The sequence below is a fragment of the Paralichthys olivaceus genome, chromosome 18, assembly GCF_024713975.1.
Source record: "Paralichthys olivaceus isolate ysfri-2021 chromosome 18, ASM2471397v2, whole genome shotgun sequence".
Classification (NCBI taxonomy): Eukaryota; Metazoa; Chordata; class Actinopteri; order Pleuronectiformes; family Paralichthyidae; genus Paralichthys; species Paralichthys olivaceus.
In genome coordinates this window covers 5,048,946-5,076,247 of record NC_091110.1, presented here as the reverse complement: position 1 = coordinate 5,076,247, position 27,302 = coordinate 5,048,946, and the positions used below count along the sequence as shown (strand labels likewise).

Sequence of the window (27,302 nt, the reverse complement as noted above, 5' to 3'; positions counted from 1 at the left end):
CAAACACAAACGCGCATACAGTACGTTGAGAGCAGCTCAGTGAGTGAGTCCAGCTGTTTCTTTTCTCTTCAGGTTGAGTCATTTGAAATATTTTTAAAAAACCTTAGAGGATAAATCTGATGAGTCAGTGCATTTTACAAAAGAAGAAACAGAAGACGTCTGAAAAAGTCTGATCAAGGCTTTGTAGTTTTTTTTTTCTCATTTTGTAAGTGAGTGATCATCTCATGATCCCTTAGATCCTCAAGTTGGGAGCCACCATATGAAAACAGTTCATTATCCAGTTTATCAGAGACACTGCTTCTAGAATTAAAAAAAATAGTTGTATCAATATTATAAATTAATGATACAAATAACACTGGATGTAAATTCATGTATTTGAGGGGATCTTCCCTTTAAAGCAGTGTGTGTGTGTGTGTGTGTGTGTGTGTGTGTGTGTGCATATTGGAGCTGGTTGGTCAGGACTTTCATTTCATGTTGTTGTGACGGCAGAGGCAGATCTGGAGAACCTCATTCACATTTTCGTCTCCAAGTCCCTCGTGATTATTTATAGCAGCTTAAAGTGGCTGTTTTCAAAATAAGTTCCTGACCGTATATCAAAAGATCCCAGTGCCACAGCGGTGGGCTCGCTCTCTGTGCCTGCTTTCATTTCACTGTGCGTGTACATGTGTGAGTGTGTGTGTTGCTCTGTATGTAAGAGCATGTGCAACTAGAGGGCACGGAGACGCAGGGGACAAATGGATTCCATGTTTGCAGGAAAACACGCTGGAGGCCCAGGAAAACTTTGTTGTTTATGAAGAACACGTGAAACCAATCAAATCTGAATTATCTTCCTGTTGTTCCAGCTTTTGTCGTTTGCAGTTTTCAGTTCGCTCGCCAGCAGTGTCACCACCCAGCAAGCAGGTCTGTGCAGAGAAGGTAGAGTCACACACACACACACACACACATGCAAGTCACTATGGAATTGATTGGACTGGTTTGTCCCCTCTCTCGTGGGGAAGCTGGTGAAAAATGCAAATGACCAACTTTTTTTATATCCTTAAGAGCCAGAGAAAACAAACCTCTTCAAGCTGCTTGTATTTTTTTTCTTCTGGTCTCTCTCTCTTAATCTTCCTGACCAAACACCGACACAGACACACACACAGACACACACACACACAGACACACACACACACAGACACACACACATATGCAGACGTGTTTGTGAGAGGAGCATCTAAACCTCAAGGGGATCTGATAAATTGTCAGCCCACAGGAAATGATTTGCAGACCTTCTCAGCATAATAAACCATTTACATACTCATCCTTTCAGGGAGCTGGGCTACACACACACACACACACACACACGCAAAGGGGAAAAACACAATCCTACTAACAGACACCATTCAATGGACAAACTCACAGGTAAGTGCAGTTACTTGGACACATCTCTTACACACACACACGCACACACACACTCAATCTAGACGGGGGAAACATAATTCTATAACACACACCGTTCAACGGACAAGGTATGTGCAGTTAGTTGGACACATCTCTTACAGAGGCAAACAGCTGCTAAAGTGCCTGGAAATCACCCCCGCACACACACGCACACACACACACACACACACACACACACACACACACACACACACACACACACACACACACACACACTCACTCACACATTAACTTTCCCCTCCTTATTGATGACAAGCCAGCGACTCCATGCGGCCCCTTATAAAGTCATCTCTCTCTCCCTATCTGACCCTCCCTCCCTCTTCCTCCCACCCTCTCTCTAATAACTTTCACATCACTTTTTTTTTATCTCTTTTTTTCACGCTCAAACTCTCTCTCCGGCTTACTCACTCAGCGAGGTCGGCTCCATGTGCTGCGTTATTGGAAATAACCATATATGTGTTATGAGGGCGACCGCAGTGGATGTGACTGTATTCTGAGTGTAATTTCATGTGCCTTCTGCAAAGGGTCAGTGCTTTGTCACACCGCAGGAAGACAAGTCATGTGGAGAAAGACTTCTGTGATGATTACATTCATGAACAGTATTTCTTTTTTTTTTTAATAAGTCATATAAAAGATTTTTATATGACGTTTATATGTCTCACAAAATTACGAGTCTTTAAATGACAGATATTCTGTTGTAGATATCACAGGCAAATACAGACAAAGTCCCTGTGTGTCACAAGTGACCTTGAATAGAAGTAACTCAACAAAATAACCTTAACTTACAGTTCGTTTTGTTTTCAGGAGTTTTTTCAACTACATCTTCATCACCAGATGATTTTACATCATTGTCATGGTTTCTACTCTTTTTCATTCAATGTGATTTATCAGTACAGATGAATCTAAACTTGAAATCAATGTAATGACGATGTCATCAGATGTGTTCACCTGCCGAGGATGTGGATGTCTTTGCTGTAGTACTGGCAGGACTCTCCCTCAGAGGGAGCGTTCAGGGATTCAAACAACAGGTCAGAAGTAAAATGCAACATGGCATGATTTTATTGCCATGTTTACTTTATTTAACCAGGAACATACATGGAGGTCTTTTTATTCTCAAGGGAGACCTGGCAGGACGACAACGTCATAAGTTTCAGACAGAACAATATAACATGAGACTAACAGTGAAATAATACTAAATACCAGGTGACAATTTTCATTACAGTTTTTGATTAAACTCTTTCTTCTCTTACACTAAACTCCAGTCCCTCTCCCTAACAACTGGGACCAGAGCTGAAAAACCAACAGAGAATAGAAGGAATAATGGGAGTAATAGTAGTAGTGGTTGTGGTAATAGTAGTAGTATTATGATGAGTAATAAATATACAGATATGTAGATCAACCAGTATTTAACTTCCATGTTGTTCTCTGCAACAAACAGTAAACTTGCACATGGTCATAGTGTGTATCACCACTTGTTACATTATTATATGAAAAACTTTTTAGTTTTAGTTTGCACTTTATTAATTATATTATTATCTAATAATACCATACTGTGATAATTGGGTATATGTTATTATATTATAACATGATATTCTCTTCCATTTTACTGTTACTGTATGAACTGTATATCTCTTATCAGTCCTTATACTATATAAGTCTTTATACTAATACAGGTAACATATCACCACAGAGGCACTGCAGGTTCTCTTTTTACAGATATTTGAATATTTCCCGCTTCACAGTTCAATACGATCTAATTTCTTATGTTATTTTATTTGGATTAATCTTTGTTCATTACATTTAGCCTGTCACTGTGTTACTGATTTCCTAACATCCCCCTTTATAGCATAATAAAACTGCTGTTTTACATGTAATGTGACTTTAAGTTTCCATCCCTTTGCCGATTTGCAAAAATATCCTCACTAATCCTCACAACCTCATTCTCACATTTTAGCCCGAGCTCGTGTTTTGGCCTTTTTCTCTCTAATTACTGCCACACTCCCACACTGCACTCTGTTATTTTACTGCAGCATGTATTTTAATATGACATAGTGATACTTTTGGGAATAATCATGACTCATTACAATTACTAAAGAAACCACAACACAAAGTAAATAATGAGGAACTATTAATGTTCAGTTTATTTTCAGTTTGAATGGTGATTAATCGGTGATGTATTCATACTTCCCAGATGGTGAAAGAAGATTTCCTGGTCAGATGAAATGAAAGTGAAAGGACAGAGACTCACTTATTTGGCTGAGCGACCCTGTGAGGGTCATTCTCCCGGCTCCCAGGTTTCCATTCCTGCCCTGTCAGTAAACGCAACAGTAAGTATAACATTTCACACTAACAGAAATTAGGAGCAAGGAGAAAAGTAAACACGGGAGAATTTGGGAGCAGGGTATTTTGGAAAAGAAATCCTGTGTTTGTATTAATATTTCACCTCTGGGAAAACTTCTGTCACTGACAATTTAAAGGGCATGCGGCCAACATTATGTCAATTTGCTGTTTCACCGGTATTTACGACTTTATTGAATTAGGGCAGAAAGTCTGTGGTGGGTCGAGATTTTCACGGGCGGGAGGAGCGGCGGCAGAGGAGGAGGAGGAACAAAAGGGAAAAGAAAATGGCCTGTTTGGAGTGAGGATGGAAAATCAGGACTTATTTTTGTTTCAAATGTGTTTCCGTCCACATATGGTCCTTGTTTTGGCCTATATACCAAGAATCTCAGAGGTGACCCATGACCTGGCTCCTCAGACTGACATGATTTTGGCTGTCTCACTCCGAGCTCAATTCGACCCCGTGTCCCCAAAGTTCAAGGGTCAACTCCAGGGAGCAGCAAATTAACCCAATGTGTCAAACCTGGCATGACACCATGTTCAGCCGAGCTCTGCCGTTTAAATATTCTCCTCTTTTCCACTTGCACGCATTTGATGTTAAGCTCTCTTGTCCTGTCTTTTTCTTTGTGGGTTATTTTAAATTCTACCTCTCTTCAAAGTTTATGGTGTGTGACTAATTTTCCCCCTTTTAACCTCCCTCTTCCTTTTCTGCTGAAATCCCACCCCTCTATACACGGCAATCACTTCTCCCCGTTTTCCAATGTCTCTTTTTCTTCTCTAACATCTTCTTCCTTTCTTTTGGGCAGGACCTCTCTGTCTGATCTTCCTCTCTCTCTCTCTCTCTCTCTCTCTCTCTCTAACCATTCCTCTCCCTCAGCCCAAATCCTTCTCTCTCTCTGTGTCTCTCCCTGCGGTTAAAGACGTTTCAGTTCAGCTGTCACAAATTATGTTCGCCTGCCCAGCTGTCAAAACAGGGGGGTGTCCCTTTCATTCCACCTCACATACTACGAAAGGGGATGGGAGGGAGGAGGGCTTTAACGCTCGTGTTTGGACACAAGCAATTATCTCTAATTATTGTTTTTCTTTTCAGTTTTCCTGTCCCGATGGAGGTCCGACCAGACGAACATGCAATAATCCGCTCCAGTCGTCCAGGATCAGCGGGCCTCGGAGTCCGGGCTTGGTCCTGGGACTCTGTGGCTTTCATCTCAATGTGAGTCAGGAGTTGATTCAAACATGGAGTGATGGGAGAATTAACCCCTGGGACCCAGCTTTCAATAGGCTCAGCTAAGAGATTATATGTGTTGATGGCAGGCTTTTATATGCACTGGGCTTTCAAAACCTCAGCTGTTAAATCAAGGCACCACAGTCGGGATCTTCACCTTTACGTCTTCGGTGTGCGTGCCCCCTCTTCTCCCTCCCGGCACCTCAGGTTTTATCTTCGCAACCTGAAACTGTGCGTGAGACAGAGTCACATTTCCTGTGAAGTGCCAATGACACGGCCCACAACTTCACAAATTATACCATACATGTTCAGAGCCGAAGGACTCTCATCAGACTTGCCACTGGGAGTTTATGTTTGATGTGCAACTTCAGATTCCCATGACCGTCACTGAGCCTTTGGGATTCAAGCTCTTTTCAGTGCATGTGAATGCATGTGGGACAGTGCACATAAACACACACGTCAGAGCAGTGCATGCAGTTGATGTCAGACGAATTGGATCATCCTTGAGGTTGTAATTAATTTGAGTTTGAGACTGACATCTTTGGTGGTCCTTGCAGGCTTCTGAAGAAAGGCAAGAAAAAAGAAAATCCTGTCCGTCTCTGCAGACTTGTTCAACATGTTGCATGCATCCTTTGGTTTTGGCACAGATTCCAAACCCAAAGGATGTTTTGGCAAAACAAAAAGCCACACGTCTCCAATATGAGTGACACGAGGGATGTCAAAGAGAGGAAAAAAACAAAAGGGAAGAAAAGAAACGAGTTAAAGTAACAGAGCACTGTGGAAAACACAAACTGCTTCATCTGAAAGAAGATGGCGTTCGACTTAGTTTCCTTGAGCCCCACCTCGATCACATGTCCCTCACTGTTTTGGAAAGGTTCCCTGCTGAGAGTGTTAGTACCACTAGACTGGACACAGCAGCATTTAAAATGACCATGATCTTGTGGTGGATTTGGAGTTTCAATGGAATTGCTAGCAGGGCAAAGAATATCCATCCATCTTTCTTATAGAGGTAGACTTTGCACCATTATATAAATGTTTTTTTACATTGGTGACCTTTCGAGCCATGGAGAGCTGGAGAATCTTGAATGGAGGATGTTCTTGCAGCTTCGAGCTGTGTTGCACATCCTCTTTTAATTTAACCAACCTCCTCATTCTAACCATGACTGAACCTCCTACAAAAAACTGAATATGTTCCTCTTGTTGAACGGAACGTGTTCCAGAGAACAAAATACGATTAAAGAGCTATTATAACAGTTTAGAACTTGCCTATTTCTGTCTTGAGGGCATGTGTGTTATTAGCTCTAATAATGCGAAGCCTGTTTGATACAGCATATTAAAGACGTGAAGCCATAGAGTGGACTGTCGCAGATATTAATAGGCAACACCTTCACCTATGCCTGTGGATTTTACAAATGAGTTGGACATCATGGGTCCCTGAGCGCCCGTCGGGAGCAGGCAGAATAATCATTGAATGTACAGTTATTGAAATCCTCTGAGTGTAGGATGAGTCATGAAACTTTTGAAATCCATTTACAGAAAAACATCTTGATAAAAAAATATTGCAATATTGATTTTTAGACAAACATTTTCCATATAAGAAGTTATAGATGAAGGACAGAGAAAAGAAAAAAAACAAAGAACATGTATTTTTCATTTCGTGGGGCCTTTAATTCTGTGCAGGTTGGTTTTTCAGTTTGTGTGATGAGCCTTAATCAACAGCAGGGCTCGGGATAATGAGCCTTGTTACACTGTATTACACAAGACTTGCCCACGAGGCATTGTTCTTGTCTATCGCAGAAACTCAATGAGAAACACAGAATGGAGGTTAACTCGTGTGTGGTTTAAACGGGCAAATCTAAATCTGATCATCATGACAAACCCAAACCTCACACAGCATTTGGCCGTATGCAGTGGGCTTCTACATGTAATGGACATTACTCAGACCACCGAGGTAAGTATATATGGTACATTCACACATGTAAGAGCGTACGCTGCTTTTAGTGTGGAATCATTTGGCCTCTGTAAAAGTCATCTGTGTCACTGAAAACCACTAAAGCGAGCTCGACCTCAATGAGTTATGAGCTTTCCATGTGCTTGATGGACTGAGGCCTAAATCCTCCCCTCTGGTTTTCCCCTACAGAGCCAAAAAGGCCTTCATGGAGCAAGTGCTATATGGGCACTGATAAAGCTCCAGAATACTTAGTGGAAATATGAAAAAACGGTTTCGTTCAAATCCCAGAAAGATGCCATCACTTAATCGTCAGAGAGTATTAATTGTTTTTGGCTGCATATAATCCCCTCATGAAGCTACTATGGTGGATTTGCTGACAAACAGTTACACATCCAACAGATATGGAGCAGTATATACAATTGGAGTCTTGTTTCTGGCCACCTGTTGAATGTTAGGTCTGATAACTTGTCTTTGTCGGCCATTTGGGTGCATGGCTTGTACAGGAGGTTTATATGAGCTGTTAAGCTGAAAACAGCTTCCTAATGTGGTTGAAAACAACATTGACCAGAGAAATGAGAATGAGCAAGGACAGATAAAATAATTGCCGTATAAAAACTCCAAACAACGTAAAATGCAAAGTTGTGTAAGACTCTCTTGGTTTGTCACTATAGGCAACGTCCTTTACGGACAAGGGGTGATGTGATCCATTGGTAATTAGAAATACTCCATGTGATGTGTGTGCAGAGTTAAGTTAGAAAACTTTGTGCTCATCCCACCTTGTTTATCTGCACTGAAGCCATGATTGCATCAATATAGTACATTTTCATTAAATTGAATGTTGCTTTATAATTGTTCACATGCATTTTATGTTAATTTGATGATTTATTTAGGGTCTTTTTCATACATCTCATTCTGGCTATTTGAGAGGCCTGTTAAGCATCTAACACAATCTTCTGATCCAAGTTGACAACTTTTCTAAATAAAAGCTCTGTGTTTCTGCTCTATATAAAGCATTGCAGCAACAAACCAAACGCTATGCTTTAACTTTTTCGAGAAATTGCTCAAGAGACGTGGATTCTGTGAATTTTGATGCCATGAGATGATGTTTAACTCGGTCCACAAATCAACAGACTTTCTGTTGAGCTCCGTACCCACTGACTGTTTGCCTGTTTATTCAAATTTGATTGATAATGAATGTATCACTTAAAAATCCAAATCACACCGAACTCGACACAACATTTCTTGGTCACTTAACAATACACAGGCAAAGTGAGACGGACAGGCATTTGTGGAATTAGTTGGTAGATATATACTAATACATATATCATCTCTTTAAAGCATGACACAAAAGTAAACAGATAATTATTTTCTCAATCATAATGCCAATGGCCACACATGGTCATTCTCTGAGGTCATAGCTGTCCCATGTGATGCTCAGCTTTGTGCTGTCTGCTACCCCTCCCCCAACCCCCGCCATCCCCTCCCCATCTTCACATTGTCCCAAAGGTGGCACCTCTTGGCTGGTGTCACATCCACCCCCCTGCCTCCCCCTCCTCTAATTCCTCTCTCCTACGGCCTGATCCACCCTTTTTTTTGTGCTCCGAGTCTATAGTGGAGACATTACATGGCAAATCTCTATTGTCCAGCCCTGGGCCCTGCGTGTAATCTCTCTTGTCAAAGGGGAATATTCAGCGATTAGCCCCACGCAAATTACAAGGGGTGATCAGTGTGTCTGTTCAGCCCTCATTAACTGCTAACAGGGCTTCATCAGAACCACCCACACAACCGGGACCTTCAACCTCTCACCCCTGACACCTGGAACTTTTCTTGAGTCGGCTCCCTGAGCGCAGATTTCTTACTGAGTCGAACAAACTCTTCTATTTGCTGCCTCCTGAGGGATCTGAATGGGAGAACATGATTAAAGTGTTGTGTCGCTGGTGTGAATGAAGACAAAAGATCCTTTTGCCAGAAGTCCACATCCCTCCAGCGGTTGGCATCAAAGTGGCATCATGAAGTAATGAGCAGGTTGTCATCGCCTGACTGAGATCATGACATCTTGCCATACTGGTCGCCTCCCATGTTGAAGACTGTTATGGTGGTGAGGAATTGAAAGCAGGGGAAGATGTCTTTCGGTGACACGACAGACCCGGAGCTGTGTTATCACGGGACCACCCATCCGTTACGTGTGTTGGACCAACAGAAGAGTTTCTAGGTGTAATATCTAGCAGATGGAGGGAGAGGGCACATTAGAATGGGGTCGTCTATGATGCTGGTCAAGTGGTCATTTCTCCCGGCCCATTAACCACCTGGGATCGGTATGTTTTGTCAGCTTTTCCAGAGTTTCAGGTTTCATTTGCCGTGCTTTGAAATCAAACACGCCCGCCCCACGCACGCTCAGAAACAAAGCCTTCCCTGACAAACACACATAAACACATATGTGCACGTATGCACCGTGAAGTCTGCCGCAACCGCCTCACACACATACAGTTTATATATGCACACATAAAGTAAAGTATACATGCAAACATACACATGATGCACGCCCTCTCACACATAGACTCAGCAGATATCAGGGAGTAAAGTATAGTTTTTATTTTCCATCTTTAAGAAGATGGAGCTGTCGGTCAGATGGTCGTTCCACCACTTTGACTGAAATATCTTAACATATTCCAAATGGATTGCCATACAATTTTGTACAAACATTCATGGTTCCTAGAGGATGAGTCCTACTGACTCTTGTAATTCCCCAATCACTCTGTGAGGTTGATATCTGTGGTTTTGAGTCTCTCAAATGCTATTGCATGGATCAATCTGCAACAAAATGCCGTTTGTACTCTGCGCTTATTTCATCTGTTTTTGCCCACATCTTCTGAAAGCTTATAGATGCGGACAAAACAGATGAGACAAGAGCAGTACCATAGGAAATCACAGGAGGCAGTGTAGCCAATAGTTCACGTGAGATAAGACACGAGGAAGAACTTTCAACAATGGCAGAAGTTTTTGAGGAGAGACGTTGTGAGTTGGTAAGTTGGATCACCGCCATCAACACCGCTGCCACTTTTGCCTCTTTCTTGATGTACATTATCACAACCTCTTTCACAATCACCATGTTCCATCACCATGAAATGCCAAGGTAAAAGACACATGGGTGGGCAGGGACGGTTACAGCATTTGGAATGATCTCTTTTTGTATATAAAGGCAGCATAAATAAACAATGAGAGGACCAACAGGTTAACGTTATATTGCCAAATCTTACTTTAAACAGCTACTGATGAGACTGTGAAGTCAGTGAGATGTTTCTTGGCAGGTTTGGGTTTTGTGGTTCAGAGTAAAATAAAAATAACAATGCATCTCACCATAGGTTTTTGCTCAGTTTACATTAAGTAATTTATAATGAACTGTTGGCAGTTGGTTGTTGCGTATGTGATATTCTTATTAAGAGTTCTTTGTAATTTAAAGAAACACAAGGGAAAATGTAACTGGAAAATCAGGGTTCACGAGGTTAACGTGCACTGTAATAGACTCAGATCATGTTATAAACCCACATACTCGAAAACCACATGTGAAGGTCTTCTGTGCGTCTGCCAGTGAGTTAAAGACTGTAGACAGATTTAAGTGATAAGCGCAGAAATCTTTCAGGATGAAAGAGGAGCTCGTTGCCACTTTCCCTTCCAAAGGCTGCATCAGCTGCAACATCTTAAAAAGTCACCTCTCTGCCTGTCGTGGCGATCACTGCCGAGAGTTCAATTATGACAAGACGTGAAAAACACAAAGGAAAGCGATACTCCTCGGAGCCCTCATGGTGTCCAGACTGCACGAAGAACGGAAGAGTTGTATTCCCAAATGTTGAATCGCAATTTTAGAGAATAAAATGTTAATCATTATCAGATGTTCAAGAGCCACTCCATCAACCAAACACTTCAGTTCAAGGGTACGTTCATTTTTCTCTTCTTACACAGTTTTTCAAGGTGTCACTCTTGCAAACAGAATATGACAAATATTTACAGATGTTAAGTTGGGAAAAAAAAGAGGCTGTATTTGATCACATTGGATTTTATTGAAGATATATTGTTGTTGGAGGCAGTGAAATTTAATCCAAGCTGTATGGTTTGCATGTAAATCTGCCTTTAACAATGGCAACATTTCATCTTCCATGGCTACAGATATTTATTAGGCTGTCAGCGAGTGCGAGGCCTTCTCTCACTGCCGCTTCACTATTTAATCATTTAATCATTTGAGAAGCCTTTTCCCTTTAACTGTGGTTTTCTTTGTTTGGACGTGTCTGACGTTACAGCAGAGATGAAGCTGTTGGAGGAAGAGGAAATTACTGTTTACAAACATCATAATAAGATCGCTTGATTTATTTCAAACTGCGTGGGATTCAGACATGTTGTAATAGTATTTGATTCAATATGTGCGTAACTGCATGTGGGACATGCGTGGACACACATGCGGGGAGACATTTAACACTTTAACTACGTGAAGCATTGATTACTCTTTGTTTTACGTTGTGGACCTATGTGAACTATGATGTGTATTGTCTTTACGACAGTGGAGGACTGAGGAGAATGTGGTATTTTCTTGAACCAGATTAAAAACATCAGCCTCTCAGTACAAGACTCTTGGACAATTGAAAACACATTTATTTCTAATATCGATATGGTATTGTTTTATATGGCTCTGATTGTTGCTCTTTATATTATCCTTCTCTGTACACATGAGGAGGACGAGAGTGAGTGAACTGTCTGCAGATTTAATGCACATGGCGATGCTTTCACTGTCCTCAGGGGGATGTACCCTGGTGCGCTGCTTGACAACACATGTTCTGTTTCCACTGACTAGATTTGGATGATCTGGCTTGAGTATTTTTCTATGGAAGTGGCTGATGCTTCTGTGAGGGTCAAGATATTTTTATCATTGGCTCAGTGGTCTACTGCAGTGGACTCATCTTGTTCCACCTCCCTTTCATATATCATTGTGTCAAGTATCATTTTACTGTAGGTTTGGATCATAGAATGTATATTATAAAGTATTTTGAAGCCAGAGTCATCGAGGGATAGAGCTGGGATACTGAGGTACCGTTGACACATTGTTAACCAAACGTGCTGCGAAATGAGCACGTTTACATTCATGTGATAATCGCTACCTGAAATGACAGAAACCATTTTTGAGAATTTTGTTGGATTTTTTGTTGGGTCCCATCCACTTACATTGAAGAGGTGGGGTTTAATGACCAATACTACACTCAGCCACTAGGGGGTGATCGAGAAACTCTGGCTTCACTTTTGGAGCCATCATGTTGTCCATTAGTCTATGGTTCCGAAATGAAAACCTGTTAAACAAAGACGTGCACAGGACTGTGTGTAGGATGTAGATAAGACTGTGAAACTGAATCTTCCAATCCAGAGACAGCAGAGCTCTGACAGTCAGCAGCTTTGAAACATCTTCCTCTGCATCACTGTCAAAACACAGAGTGAGTGATGCCTTCTGGAGCTCATTGTTGAGAAAGTCTTTCAGAAACATGCTGTTCATAAAACATTTGGAAAGAAACGGCTTCTGGAGTAAAATAATTTATAACCACTCATCCACTTTACACACACACATACACACTCCACGGGAAAATGTTTGGCAAAACTACAATTGCATCTGGGTTTCTCCATTTCTCATTTTTTTACTGAGCAGAGCATCATCCCCTGCACTATTGCAATATATCATATTGTCCCATGAGAAAATGTCAGTTTGGATTTTGAAGCACCTACTGTGATGGGATGCTGCCCTGGATTTGACCTGCTTCACTGAACTCAATCAGAGACATTTTTATATCTGGTATAAAACAAAGGGACATGAATGAAGAAGCAACAGAAGCAGCATTAAATAAAATCTCAATAAAAGTGTCCGACTCAAAACGCTCCAATAACACAATTGTAGTCTGAATAAAATCTGCGCTGTTACTTCACACAACACTCATTCATTTGAGGTTGTAAAAAAGCATTAACATTTATGGAATGAAAAAAAGGTTATCTATGTTTTAACACAACTCAAAAGGTGAATCCAAGTAACATTCAAACAATACAACATGTGATTTGTGCAATACTGACTGCTGAAGACAAAATGTCACATATGCTCACTGCCACCATGAGCCCCACTTTCATTTCAGAAAATAACTGCAGCAGTATTCATCTTTACGTGTGTGGCTGAGTTAGATGATTGCAACATGTTGGCTTCTCTGCTCATGAGAACTTTGTTAGGAACCATAAACTGTCTGTGCAGCAGAGGACCACACTTGGAGGCCCCCCCACCCAAATCTCTGCTCTGCTGCGTATTGATTATTTCCATAAAATGTTATTATGAAGCTAATTGCGCTCCTGTACTTCATATCACAGTGCCAGCGTATGAAAGTCAATAAAATGTGGTATTTGTGGGCCTGAGGATAAATCCGCTTCAACATAAATGGTCTAACAGTCCCCCTCACTTATTAACTCGACTGTGTGACATTCAGGATTGAAATTGAAATATCACCGCAAACCCGTCTGGTGGAGAAATAATCGATTTTAACCCCAGAGCGAGGGTGTGTGAGAGTCTCTTTAAGCCAAACCTGTGCAGGGTAATGGTTATGGTGCAGCACGGTAGTTAATGCTCTCTCAACTGAGCATGATAGCAGTGTCCATTACTGGAAGTATTGTTTGAAAAGCAGCATGCAGGTGTAAGTGGATGAAAAGATAAAAGTTACAATTACTAAGAACCATTGTCTGTCTGATTAATGGTAAAAACGCTCGGAGAACTTTACAACATCCTTTGGTGAAGAGACCTTGGTGTTGGTGTATGGAGAGCTGATGGAGAGCCAGCTGTGCAGCGTGCCGCTCTGATGAAGACGTTGCACAGTAAACAGTTCCAGCCTCCTCCCGGAGCTCGAGATTGTTGCAGTAAAATGGCACAGAGACTGTGAGCTGTGCGCGCCCCAGCTGAGCCACTGCTATCAGATGTAGGGCGCAAACCGCAGAGTGTGGGACCATGTGGGGCAGACCACCCATGAGTGCGCCTCCCCCATTTTCCCTGGCTGCAGCTGGAAGATACACAATGCCGGAGCATGGGAACCGAGCACCAGCAGTCAGCGGCGTGGAGCTGGTCCTTAAACCGGGGATATTTTTGGTTTAGCAAACGAGAACAGTCTCACTCGACGTGCAGTGCATGCACAGGTTTTTTAGGTTTTTTCCTTCTGTCTCATGCTGTTTTGAGAATTGGAGTTTTAACCATGTGCTGATGAAACTGATGCAGCCTGGAAGTTAGATAGAAGAAATTAATTCAGAGACCATGTTTGATGTCCAAATTAAACAAAAATATAGTTTTATTTAAATTTAAGCAAATTTCAATCTAAAAGTCAAACACTCATTTAATAAAATCTGTGCTTTAGATCTAAAACGCAATTTAAATACTTGATTTTGTATAAAAGAAATCCTCAATATGTCATCTACCAATCACATTCCCTCCTGATAAACATTTGTCAGAGTCGATCATCGACTCCGTCCTCCTCACGCTCTGTCACTTTCAACAATGTTTTAAAAAAATCAGACCTCTCTAAAAACTTTGAAACGTAAAGCGGAGGCGTTCAGCTGGGATGTTTAGGTTGAGGAACCCCCTGGGTTAATAAACCAAACAAAGGTAAACCATGCAAAATGGCTGCAATGAAAGCCAGGCTAAGTAAATGAAGCAGAGTTTACAAGATACCAGGGGTTGGGGCTGCATGCGTGAAACTGTAATGTGAAACAGGTGATGAGCGTGTTTTTACTCTCATAAAGAGGCTCTGAGGGAGAATCCCAGCGAAGAGACCATTATTGAGAATCACATTAGAAACCAACGTGTAGAGATGTTTAACGCACTGTAGAATATAGGCATGTCCTGTTTTTATTGATTTTACAGCAATAGCATGTAGACGTTATCTGCTCCGTATCATTTGATCAAATATCACAGCTTTGGTTTAAGTCCAGGCTCAGTTTTGTGGATTATTTCATGTTCGGCCACTAAACTGCTCACTAAGGTCCGCCGGCCATTTAAAGCGTGAAAGTTAAACCGTCTAAACACGGAGTCTGGCAAGCACCTTCAATAAAAGTAGCTCATGGTTTTCACCCCGCCTGATTCATATCTTTATCTGGGAGATTATCTGTGGAGTCTTCTGAGAGTTTGTCTTCACTTTAGGTGAGTTATTGCGTTCAGGTTTTACCCTTTTCATTTTCAGTCGGGGGAATAAACACAGCGCGTGGAGCAACTCCAGAGAAAATATGAACCCCAAGAACAACAAAAGGGCTCTTTTTAACTTCTTCAAACCACATCTCCCAATAAAAGCTGAACAAACATACCCTGCCACTTGTGAGCGGCTGCTGTCCAACGAGTTTCACAGAAAAAGGGCTCGCTTTCAAAAGGGGGGGCTTATGGGCCTAATGAAAACTTCACCTTAACTGAAATAATAAAAAGCACACCACCCAAACACTGGCGATTTGTTCCTCTCCAAAGTGTTTTCTCTGGGCCGCAGCTCTTCATTCTTGATGCTCTGAGAAAGAGTCATTGCACATTTAAAGGTTTTCAGCTTGCGTTTGTCGATTCTTTGGGGTAATAATGGGACTTTGTAGAAAAAAAGATGTAATATGTGCTATGAACTGCCAGTAAACCGCATTGTTGTTGGATGGCTGCAACAAAAACTGCTGCGAGGGGAGCAGTTGCAAAGGCACCGTGACCAAACTGCGATGCCCCGAGCTCCTCCTGGGGAAGACAAAGCGGGTTTAACGGCGGTATGAAACAGAGTGGCCTGTGAATGGTTACTGTTCAATTTGTATTTGGTTCCCCGCTGGTCGCAGAGCTGAGATCAGAGCCGAAAGTGAAAACACATGTCGAGGGTCAGCAGGATCACAGGACCACCACACACACAGCAGAGAGACGGAAAAAGGCAATGGGAACTTATGTGAAGAAATGGATTGAATAAACAGAGTCTGCAATCGCCTGCACCCTATTATCCTATAATTTACACTGCATGGGAGCTTGGAAACGCAGGCTGTTAAAGACGACTATTGCTTTCCACTGAAAAGAGGCACGCCACGCCTCGTGCCAATCAAAAGGCCGGGCATTATAGTCCGAGACAAGTTTTGAATTCTTTCAGGCCTAATGTGTTTGTTTTAAATATCCCAGGGAAATTATTACCTCAGCGGCAAGCGATGTCCTCAGAAACAGCCGCTGCTTTGAAGTTTCCAGCAGCAAAGCATACGTTTAATTACATAACAACTTTGAAAATTGTATTTGTACAATCAATAGTGAGGATTAAATGTGGAAGTATGAGATTGGGCTAAATAATTGGCCGTACTGTGGCAAAACAAACTTTAGAAGACTGAAGAATTAGGGTTCTGTTGGCACGCAGATCAGCATCAGTCCCCCCGCCCCCCCGGCCCCCCCTTGCTCCTGATGAATGTCAGCTCACTTCTTCCACCTTACTTTAATTACCGCTCGGCGCTCTCTGTCCCCTCCAATCTCAACAGTAGTGAAAACATCTCTGGAGTCTCTTGAAAGACGTCCGATACGTTTCCAGAAGGATCCTACAGCAAGTTATTCCAGAGCTCTCTCGCTCCTTATGCAAGCGGAGGTGCTGTAATTAATCAGCAATTTGACAGCGAGTCAGAGAGTGAGTGTCCTAACAGTACAGGATGCTCAGTATGGCAGCAGGTGATTGCACGAATATATGAAATCAGTGTTTTTAAAGGACTGATGTTAACAGATGTGGTTTAATTATAAGGAAAGTAAAAAAAAAATTGTCATTACATGGCAAAACATCATGTCATGGAGCATTATGAGGTTCCTGGATGGCAGGTGAGGAGTGCATCTACCTGCAAATTCCTTGAACATCTGTGAATGCATATATCATGAACTGTTCCAGTGCTGACTTTGGTGCAATCTGTACGCACAGAATGTTCAATATTAATAAAGATTGACCAGTGCTCTGTAGCAGACAGTGGAGGCGGGGTTGAATGTGTCTTCTTCTACGTCCTCAAGCAGTGGGTTTGACAATTTGATTATTTTTATTTCACCATATCTGACGGGCACAGACACACAGCACAGGCACCGATTATAACAACATTCATGGAATCCCTTCCTCATAACTGAGTTACCTTCAACATTTATTTTGGTGCTGTAATGCTGTTAATTACACAGCTTTTATTTTGAACGGTTGTGAACTTGGGCCTAAAGATCGTGTCACTTGCTTAGAAACCTTTGAAATAGTCAAAATGCAATGTATGAAAAAATAACCATCCAATCTTAGAAACAAACTTGTAAATGAACCACATACCTGAAGAGTAAGAAAGCAAATAGGATGAACACAAAGTTTTCTAAATTCACTCTGCACCATAGACTGTTTAAATAAAGCTCTGCACACAACGTCCAGCACAAAAACAATAAAAAGGGACAGTATATTGTAGAACTGTTTGAGGAGGACTCACTAATAAAAAGAAATGAATCTGAAGTAGCTCTGGAGCATTACCACAGGACAAGAGAACAGCCACTGCACTAGGTCAGTAAAATATAAGGAGGATCGCAATATTCCTTTTTTGTTTCTTCTTCAGGCCTCCACCTTCTTCCCCCTATGGATCTGGGAATGGAGGCTAATTGGAGTCAGTGTTGTCCCATTTGAGAACGGAGCAGATTACTACGGCCTCTCATCTGTTTGGTTTGATGGGCATTGGCGGAGGTTATCCAGCCTTTGAATCTCTCTGCTTATTTATGCAACAGCTGGGCAAATACCCGCAGCCCGTCTGCATTAGGGCTCATTTTTAAACATTTAGAAAAGACAGGGCCCTGTGTTTATGCCTCCATCTTCCTTCACATCTGCACTTAATATTATTTTGCAGACTTTACGCAGAACAAGGGCTCGATCCTTTGTTATGACAGGAAGGTATTTTGAACTTTTTGAGGATTAATACTGTTTGCTTTCCTGCTCACTCCCTTCAAAACAGCTCCGGGGATCCAATAGGTTAAAGCTGAATCTGTAACTGAATTTGGCAAGACTGGTGGATGGGATATTGTTTTCAATACATCTGCCACTTACATTACTCAGCTGGGTTACACTGTCTCTTTTATCAAACCCTCATTTTCCCTCCATCGTGGTTTTATTTTCCTCTTTCACATTCAGTGGAAAGATGTAGTGTTCCTCATATGAGCACTTTCACTCCAATACATAATTAGAATTAAATCTACTTAATTAATCTTTGTCACAATTTCATCTGTTAGTTATTGTTGACTTTCTTTAGTTCTTGCAAAGTTTTCCGTACTTCAGTATGAACCTTAGATTATATCCTTAGAAGCAATTGTAGTGGCCATTTTTCTGGTCTCACTTAGACAATCTTCATATTGGATTTAAGTTTGGATGCTTGTGTGTGTGTGTGTGTGTGTGTGTGTCTGCTCTCACCTGTGTGTGTACTGCTGGATGGGCGTGGCCTCCAGTTACCTCCTTCTCCAACTCAATCAACCACCTGCAGTTCATTCATCAATCAACTGCCTCCTGCGTCAGCATGGAAGAGGACTGTCTCCAACACCGTTACTCTGAATGATCATCATGTGCTCTGAGGTATCAATGCCTCATCGAACTCTTGGAAAGCTGTTTGTATTTTTGTGCTGACTCTGAAACACTGACTCTGTCTTTTTCTCCTCAGGACCGCTCTGTTTTCCTGTCTCACTGAACCGGGCTGACCCTGGACTCACAAACATTCTCTGGATCGAGGGTAGGACTCTGTCGGACTTGGAACACACTCCTGGTTGCAAGTGAACATCATATTATCATATATTGCTTCCTATAGTCATCTTTGGACTTGGTGTTAAATGAGCAAGTGAACTTTTATTGTGCCTCTGTCTCTGTGTTCAGCCAATGTGTCTAAATATATACACTTAAACCTTAATAACCTAAATACCTGTATAATATCCAGTGGAATAAAAGTTCACTCTGCAGAGTTGCATCAGACAGATTGTTGAGGTTTCCATTGCGTTTGTTACTGTAACCTCAGGCTCTGGATGCTCTGAGGTTGTTCTTTTCATACATTATGAACGTCTTCAGTCAGTGGACGAGTAGTTTAGCAAGGCACCAGGCAGAATTTCCAACAGAACCTGTTTAGTGTGTTGCCAGAGATTGGTTCTGGTGGCAGATGTACAAGCCTTCATGTAACCTAATGTCATCCTGGATCCAAAGATGTCCGACTGTTTCTGGGTCAGTAGTTTGATGGAGTGTTTCTACACATGGCCACACAGATTTGAATGCCATACTGGTCTGTGGCGGTGGTGGACTTGAACTCATAACTCTTTCAGCATGGACCAATCAAACACATTATTGAAGACATATTCTGTTTGATTCAAAATGGTGCTCAGCTGGAAAAAAAAAGAGCTCAACAATTATCAATTTTACTGAACTTTTATTCTTTGGTTTAATGAGCAGGACTGGCTTCTATTCTGAGGTTGCACACACTTAACATAAAAATCTTGAATTATTCTGCGGGGAGGAGAGAATGGTTTTCTTCTGGTTGGAACAGCGAGGCCTGCTCAAACTCTTGGCTGAAGGATTTCATGAAAGCTGCACTCAGTATTTCTCTTTTTACAGAACGAGATTGATTTAAGTTTGTGTCTTGGCAAATCCAGGGTCCAGCACAATATAGTTCACATCGGTGGTTACAGATCCTTAATTTGAACAGACCACATGGAAACACATGGAACAAGTGGAAAGAACAAGACATTGTCAAGCTACATTAAAAATAAATCCATTTTTAACATGAAGCCTGGCTTAAATAACTTCTGCATCTATTTAAAAGGATATCTGAGAGAGAATATAAAGACCCGGGCAGCGGATTAACAGACCCATGATGTACCTTCTCTTTGTTCCTGTTCTCAAAAGTTCTGTTGACAATCAACTGTCGAAGGATATAGAGTAAAACTGGATTATGATGTTGAGGAGCCACTTTAAGTCTCAGTTCAGTCATATGTAGACTCAACTGTTAAGATTTGATGCTCCCTGTTAAACTAATGACTGTGAGGAAGCTTCAGCATTGGAAATAAATGAACTCCATTTACTTAAATTAACATTATTCAATATATTCAAATTGACAATGGAAATAATGTGCATTGTGAAAGTTGTTGCTCGTCGTGATGACGCCACAGAGAATAATCACACGTCTTGCTGTGTAATGTCTTTGACCCCCTATGCAGGACACATTTTAAGCTCTTTAAAGAATGAGGTGATATGTGTCAAACTACTTCTGAATGTGGTCTGAGTGATCAGCTCTCAAACGTGTCCTCAAAGCATCTTGGGTGTGATCTGAACTTAGATATATAGCTATACATATATACTATGAAAGTGGCAACAGTCTATACTGACTTTAAAAAAAATATCTAACAAAACCTATTTAAAATTCTTGGTCACTGATGTCAGCTTTATATTTAATGTTATAAAAATAATAAACTTTATTTATGTAGCACTTTTTTTACAGAGTTACAGTGCTTAGAAGAAAAAAAATAAAAGGAAGGCAATAAAGAAATAAACAGGGTGGAATAGAATGAAGTTACACATATAAATAATACAATAAAACACATATGTCAAAAATTTGTGAATAAAAAATATAAAGGTATTTTGAGGACAGAAATCATGTTGCCGGCAGATCTCTACAAATTCCAAAGTTTGGGGCTCTCACAGCAAAGGCCCGGTCACCCTTAGTTACCAGAGGGATCTGGAATAGAGCACTGTCCACAGATCTAAGAGAAAGAATGCCCAGGCAGACGGGACGTTAATACATTCTTGATGTAGTTTGGACCTCTGCCATGTATTTCTTTTACAATGATGAGTAGAATTTAGAAATCGTGTGTGTGTGTTTGTGTAAAATCATCACTTTATGATTCTCCTCACAAAGAATAAAAGATGATAATGTCCCTCCCTCTGCGGCTGGCTCATCTACTTGAATGCTTGAGCGATGGTGTCTCCTTTTGGCCACTGCACACGTATATATATGCGTGGTTTTATATGTGTGTTTATGTGTGTTTGCACAAGACACAGACACAAAGAGAGCAGGACAGACACACACTGAGGGAAGTGTGCTGTAAACCTGCCACAAGTGATTTAGAAAGTCATATTTTCTCCCACAGTTGACCAGCAACATGTGGTGTTCATAGACAGCACATGAGGCAGGACATAATGGATGCTTTTAGGATGGCTTTACAGAGCGTGGTTCTGTCTGTTCTTTCAAAAGTTAAAAACACACATACACACGCACAAAACATTTCCTTAACCATAATTCTGAGGGACCACCAGCTAAGCCGAATGAGAGTGTTGGCTATGCTCGGTATTTAACATGCACCAGTCTCACGTCATGAATTGCAGCATCTGTCAAATGGAGGAGGAGAGGAACTGAGAAAAGCTCCTCCACCCATCATAATTTGCATCATTGCACATTTTTATCCCGACCATAATTGGATGGGACTATAATATCAGATGCATGTGCAGAGAAGAGCTTGATCATATTCAACATCTCACTGGAGGATGTGTAAGGCAGAAAAGGCAAAAATGATTAATTTCCTCCTCCAACAACACGTACTCTTAACATTTGTTGCTAGTTTGTGTCCATGTTGTCGTACTGTGCAACCACTCTGTGAAGTTCTGATACATCTGCTGTTAGTTCCCGGCTGTGAACGTGGTGTTCTGTGCCTCCATACACTGCTACAAAGTGTTTGGTACAATCATACTGTTGCACTTGATTACACTTGCATTTTTACTTTGTAGTGACTTATGAGGCAAACACGAGGCAGCTGATAAACATTACTGCTGGTTAACTTTGTATTTCACAACATTTATTGCCTATTTGTTTTGTTATATTTTCACTGATGCATATACATGCTCGTTATCCATGTAGGAGATACAAACAGGCCTGTATGTGTGTGTCTATAAAGATGGACGATGCCTCTCCACTTCCTCCTACTATCTAGAAACGAAGCCAACATATTCTTGATAAGTAAGCTGCCATTTTGTGCCTTTGGAGCCAGAGTCTGTGCAGTACCCATCAGTTGATGAAGCTGCGGTATCGATGTCTCACTGATGCAAGTGCTTGACAATTTGCGAGTCTGTCAGCTGTCAGTCATGATGTTTCACCTTGTTTTTAATAGCATCAAATAACATATTTAAAACCTAACTTACAGGAAACATTCACACTTGGACAAACATCAGTGTGATAACTGCCATAAATTACAGAAGCCATCTAAATGCATTTGCTGTGTACTTTGACTTTTTAGTTTAGTCCATGTCCCATCTGCTAACATGGAGGAGGTGGGGTTTATGACTAATACAGCAGCAGCCACTGGGAGGTGATCGAGCCATTTTGGCTTCACTTTTGGGTTAGAAGTCATCTCATCTACTTTCATATAAAGTTCAGACTTGTTAAAATGCTAATGTCAGCATGCAAAGATGGCCACAATGACAATATATTGATTTTAACAAGGTAGAATGTAACATGTGGACCAGTCTATTAAAGTGCGCTAACACAAACACATTTTCTCATAGGGACTAAACATAAAGTACAGCAGATATTGATGAGTGTCAGCAGTTTCACAAGTATTTGGTCATAACGCCCAATATTACACAAATCTAACAACAGTCTCAAAGTCAGGGGATCTTATCACAATTCATCCTGAGGGGAAAATAAATGTCCTGGCAAACTTTTACAGCAATCTGTTCAATTATTTCTCAGATATTTTAATAAAAATGTCAAAACTCAGAGTGGGTGACCAGTCATTGGGAAGGTCCTCACAGCAAATATTTATATTTAGATCAGGACTGAAATAATCGACAGATTCCAGATTTAGCTCATTATTGTCATATGTACAGTAAAATGGACATTGCACCATATGATGCACACCGGATTAAACACTGAAGTTATACCAGTTATCCCTGCAGCAATGCAACTGGAATTTATGAAATCGAGAGGAAATGAGTTGAAACAAAAGATTCAGAATTCTCCATCTATTATAGGCTACAAGGGGGTCACTGAATGGTTTGAAGAGTATGAAAATGATGTGAATCATATGTTAGGACCAGCATGACTTTATCAATAAAACAATATTTTAGAGTGACAGGTATGATAGATATGTTTCCAATATTTTTTATGCTTTTATTAAAGCTGTGCTGGTGACTCATGGCAGCTGTTTTTACTTTGTCTCCTATCTACAGTTTATATCACAGGCTGGCAAAATCACATTTTAAAATAACTCGTGTGGTAAATATATGAACCTCATGATTTGCATTGCTTGCCACAAAGCTGAAAAAGTCATAGTAATTTAGATTTTTACTGACAATGCAGGGAATCATTAAGATTTCCACAGACTGTCGATTGAACTGTTGTATCACACACCTCACAGATCATAGGTACATGAAAGATGTTATTTCGTCATTCTCTTATTGCTTCAATCGTCTCTTTCACTCATAATGCAGCACCCTTCTTTCTGAGCTTTTGAGTAACACCACTGTTTTAAATTCATCTTGCATCCCGTGGCTAATCCAGATATAAAACCTATTGAAAACAGATCAGGTCATATATAAAGCACAGTAAAACTGCAGCACTGTTGGTGGGGTCTCTGAGGTACAGCCACCTCCCTGCCAAATTTGCTGCCGTGCATACCATTAATATCATGCAGGTTTCCTGCTGCTACATGCTCTTGCCATGCATGTGCTCTATGTAATGGGGAAAACCACAACTTAAGACCGCTATCAGTGGGGTATAATTTTTCTAAATTGTTCTCAAAGCCACATAATGTTAAATGCTTGTATAAATCCAACCAGAACCAGACTCTGAGGGTATTTTAATGCAGCCCTGGGCCTGGTTATGATCTTTTGGCCTGGGAGACACAGTGAGTTAGAAACCCCTGAGCCACCACCCGCATTGAATACTGCAAGAGTCGTTTGTACAGAAACAGGTTGTCTCGTCCTAATGAGAGGTGGGTGGAGGGTGACAGACTTGCTTGGCCTATGTGTACGCGGCCCACTGCACCTAAACTAAAGAGGGGATGGTGGTCTCCGCCATCACCAGACATTAGGCTCCAGTGGGGAGAATAAGCTGGCTGTGTCAGGTGTCAGTGGACACTCATCGACTGTGGAGGTCAGTACACAGACAACCAGCGCTGGTTAGATCCCTACTTATCAGAGGACAAGGCCTCTGTGGTCAGTGAATCAGCCCAAAGAGCTGCTCTGATCCAATTAGAGATGATTTTGTTTGCATTTGTGTGTGTGTGTGTGCATCTGTCTCTTTATTTTTGTAAGCTGTAAATCCCTGTAGACCCCGGGCTGTACTTTGATTCCAGTTCAATATTATCAAAGGCAATAAACTGTTCCCATTGTTTCAGCTTGTGCTACAAGATACAACAGAGTTTTCACGGTTAAACAGGAAAATAACGAAAGCACTTTTGTTTGCACGATTGAGCTCCGTGGAATCCGAGACACATTTATTTCTCAAACCTCCGAGTCTGTCACACAGTGAGCGAAAAAGGCCTGCCAGATTTCCTTCTCTCATCAGATAACCGCCCCAGTTCATGAATGAAGGCCCAGATGTGCGCCACATGCAGATTTGTAGTCGCGGAGGGTGGGAAACATGTCGAAGTGAATGACTGGTGAGGGAAATTCACATACATGGAAACACATCTCCGCTGGTAGGGTGTTTCTTGAAATGGCTAATTAGGCTACAGCAGCTGGCAAAGGAGAAACCTGGCAGCAGGGGTGGCCATACATAGTCGAGCATGCACTTCCAGGGATCGTTTTGGTTTCTGTGGGTACCACAGCGTAGCGTAGAATAAAATCACTTGCTGGTGTTTGAGGTGCAGGGAATCAGCATTGAAACACGAGGATGGTAAAAGAAGAGTTCGTTCTTTGAAACAATTTCTAATCGAATGGGTCATTTTTACATTTTAAATTTAAATCAATCACTTTCCACAGCAGTAGTTCAGTCAGGGAGATGTCGTCTTGTGCATGTCTCCTAAGTCACAGTGTCCCTCTAACTCTAAGCTCCACGATGAACGAGCTGTTCATCCAATCTCAACCTGACACGCTCGCCTTTAGCTAATCGCTTGTAAGCTGTCAAACTTCTTCTGTGATTTAGTTGTTATTTCAGCCCTGTGAATATTGTGCGCGACCCACCTCCACCCACTGCATCACCTCAACTCTGGATGCCTGCTCGTCTGCTGTCAAACCCTCCGATCGGACGCCTCTCATGTGACGTCCAACCCTCGGGCTCCGTTCCTCATCACCACCACCAGTGTTGAGGCTCCCGGGGGAATTTCATAGAGCTAAACCAAGATTTTTAACCTCTGCCATGCAGGGAGGTTATGGTTTCACTCCTGACTGTTGCTTTTGTTGGTTTGTTTGTTAGTTGGCAGGAGAAAGCAAAACTGAACGGATTTGTACAAAACTTGGTGGAAGGATGGGACAGCGCCTATTAAAGTTTGGGGCAAAGTTGCTAATCCAGGATTTTTTTAATTTTCACACATTTTGAAAAAATGTCCCCTCGTGTGATGTATGGATATGGTTGAAAGGCATTTTTAAAGGAGCGGATCTAGCAGATGTAAATGTATAGTTTCACAGGTGGGTTAGCTTTAATTTGGTTTGTCTGTTTTTCTGCCTATCATCTTTCCTCAATGGAGATTATGATTTCATGACCTGTTTTGTTTAGCTACTGGGCTTGTTTGAATTTAAGGTTGGTCCTCGGTTGAGTTATGTGCTCAGAGTGCCATTCCAATATTTTGTCCTTTGTGTGTCTGTAAGAGTCTCTTGATTGAAATGGTCTGAGAAGATTGGGGGTCTTTTAAATGTTGATAAAACATAATGGTTCCTAACCTCAGGGAGGTCTGAACAGAAAAGAGGAAACAAGGAGAAGAAAATAATACAAAATAAAAAGAAATTCTCAAATTCCTGTCCTTTTTTAAATGTACCTCAGGATAGTGTTGGCGTCTGTATTTAATGTATGTGGACAAAGCATTTTTTTTCACCAACCAAAATGATTGTAAACCACTAAACATTAAGTTTGCTACCACTCCTCAAAATACGTACACTGATCTTACTGATCTATTCTAGTTTATCATTATATTTTCACATTGACAAAAAATGTTTCCTGCCTCGATATTATTCATATGACCTTTTCTGATCTGCATCCACTATGGTCACACAACATTTTGACACAAAGATCAAGATTAAGGCAAGATCCCTCCACCCTGACCTTCTGTACAAAAGGATTTTTTGTTAAGTCACGCTCTTTGTTTCTGGCAGACAGCAGTCACCGTTCATACAGCCAATACAGCTCCTTGTCCATTAAAAGTGTTTAAATATTCTTTCCAATATTTCTAAGGGAGGAAAATATTCATATGCTCGTCACACTGTGTGGTAAATGTGATGGAGGGCGGCACAAATCAAACTCGGGATTCAAGCTCGTCATTACTCTTTGCTTTATTTCTTGAGAAGTGCTTCACACAAAGCCTTGCACCTCCGTATTCTGTTCAAGACAACAAAGCCGCACAACAGAGACAAGCACGTTTTCTGTAGAACCCTGTATTGTAATTTGAAACACACTTGAGTAACCCCTCTCCAACCCCATGGTTTCCCTCCACACCCATTGTCAAATGCAACGTGACAATTAAGACCACATTAGATCTTTTCAAGTACTTGTAATTTTATAAGAGAGGCCTTTTTCCCCCTCTTTTACCCCCTTTTTGAAAATGAAATGGGGAAACCCACAGTTCCTCAAGAGCCACTTGGAAAAGATGGGAAACAGATATTAACCCTGCAAGTGATGGTTCTCCAAGAGGCCTCCTCACTCAAAGCCCCCCACATACCGCCAGCACCTCCACTGTGCAGGACCACACACACACAGACACCTGCGCCATCTGAGACACACACACACACACACTCACTCAAATCTATAGGAAACCTACATTCAAAGAGAACGACACACTCCCTATTGTGGTGTCTATTTAAAGAAGGAAATTCAAAAGATCTTGACTGATTTCCTGTCTCATGTTACTCAAGATATAAGCAACAATTAGTCCCATTAACAAAATGGTCATGTTATTGTTCAAATAATTGAACATACTCTGTGTATTTCATGATTTGATTCATTTTCCTCAGTTCCCCGTGAGCTTTAACTTACCTCATGTGGAGCAACCTGGGCCTCTCCATTTGGCCCCGTTCCACCATTTGAAAAGTAAATGATGTATTGTCCTAATTAGATGAAAAAATATGAGTAATCCTCCCAGCATGCACCACTTCTGAGGGGGTTTATTATTCTAGCCGAAGGTGCTACTCTGTTTTATTT

At 41.3% G+C, this 27,302-nt stretch overlaps 1 protein-coding gene across 1 annotated transcript in view; it reads left to right on the top strand.

Annotated features, from left to right (window-relative positions):
• Positions 1-27,302, top strand: part of tmem174 (transmembrane protein 174) — a 52,154-nt gene that overhangs the window by 7,230 nt on the left and 17,622 nt on the right. The window contains exons 3-5 of the mRNA XM_069514282.1: positions 3,763-3,767; positions 4,868-4,987; positions 18,639-18,707. Of these exons, the coding sequence (XP_069370383.1) occupies positions 3,763-3,767; positions 4,868-4,987; positions 18,639-18,675 (162 nt within the window). The 3' untranslated portion in view covers positions 18,676-18,707. The remainder of the gene's footprint in view (positions 1-3,762; positions 3,768-4,867; positions 4,988-18,638; positions 18,708-27,302) is intronic.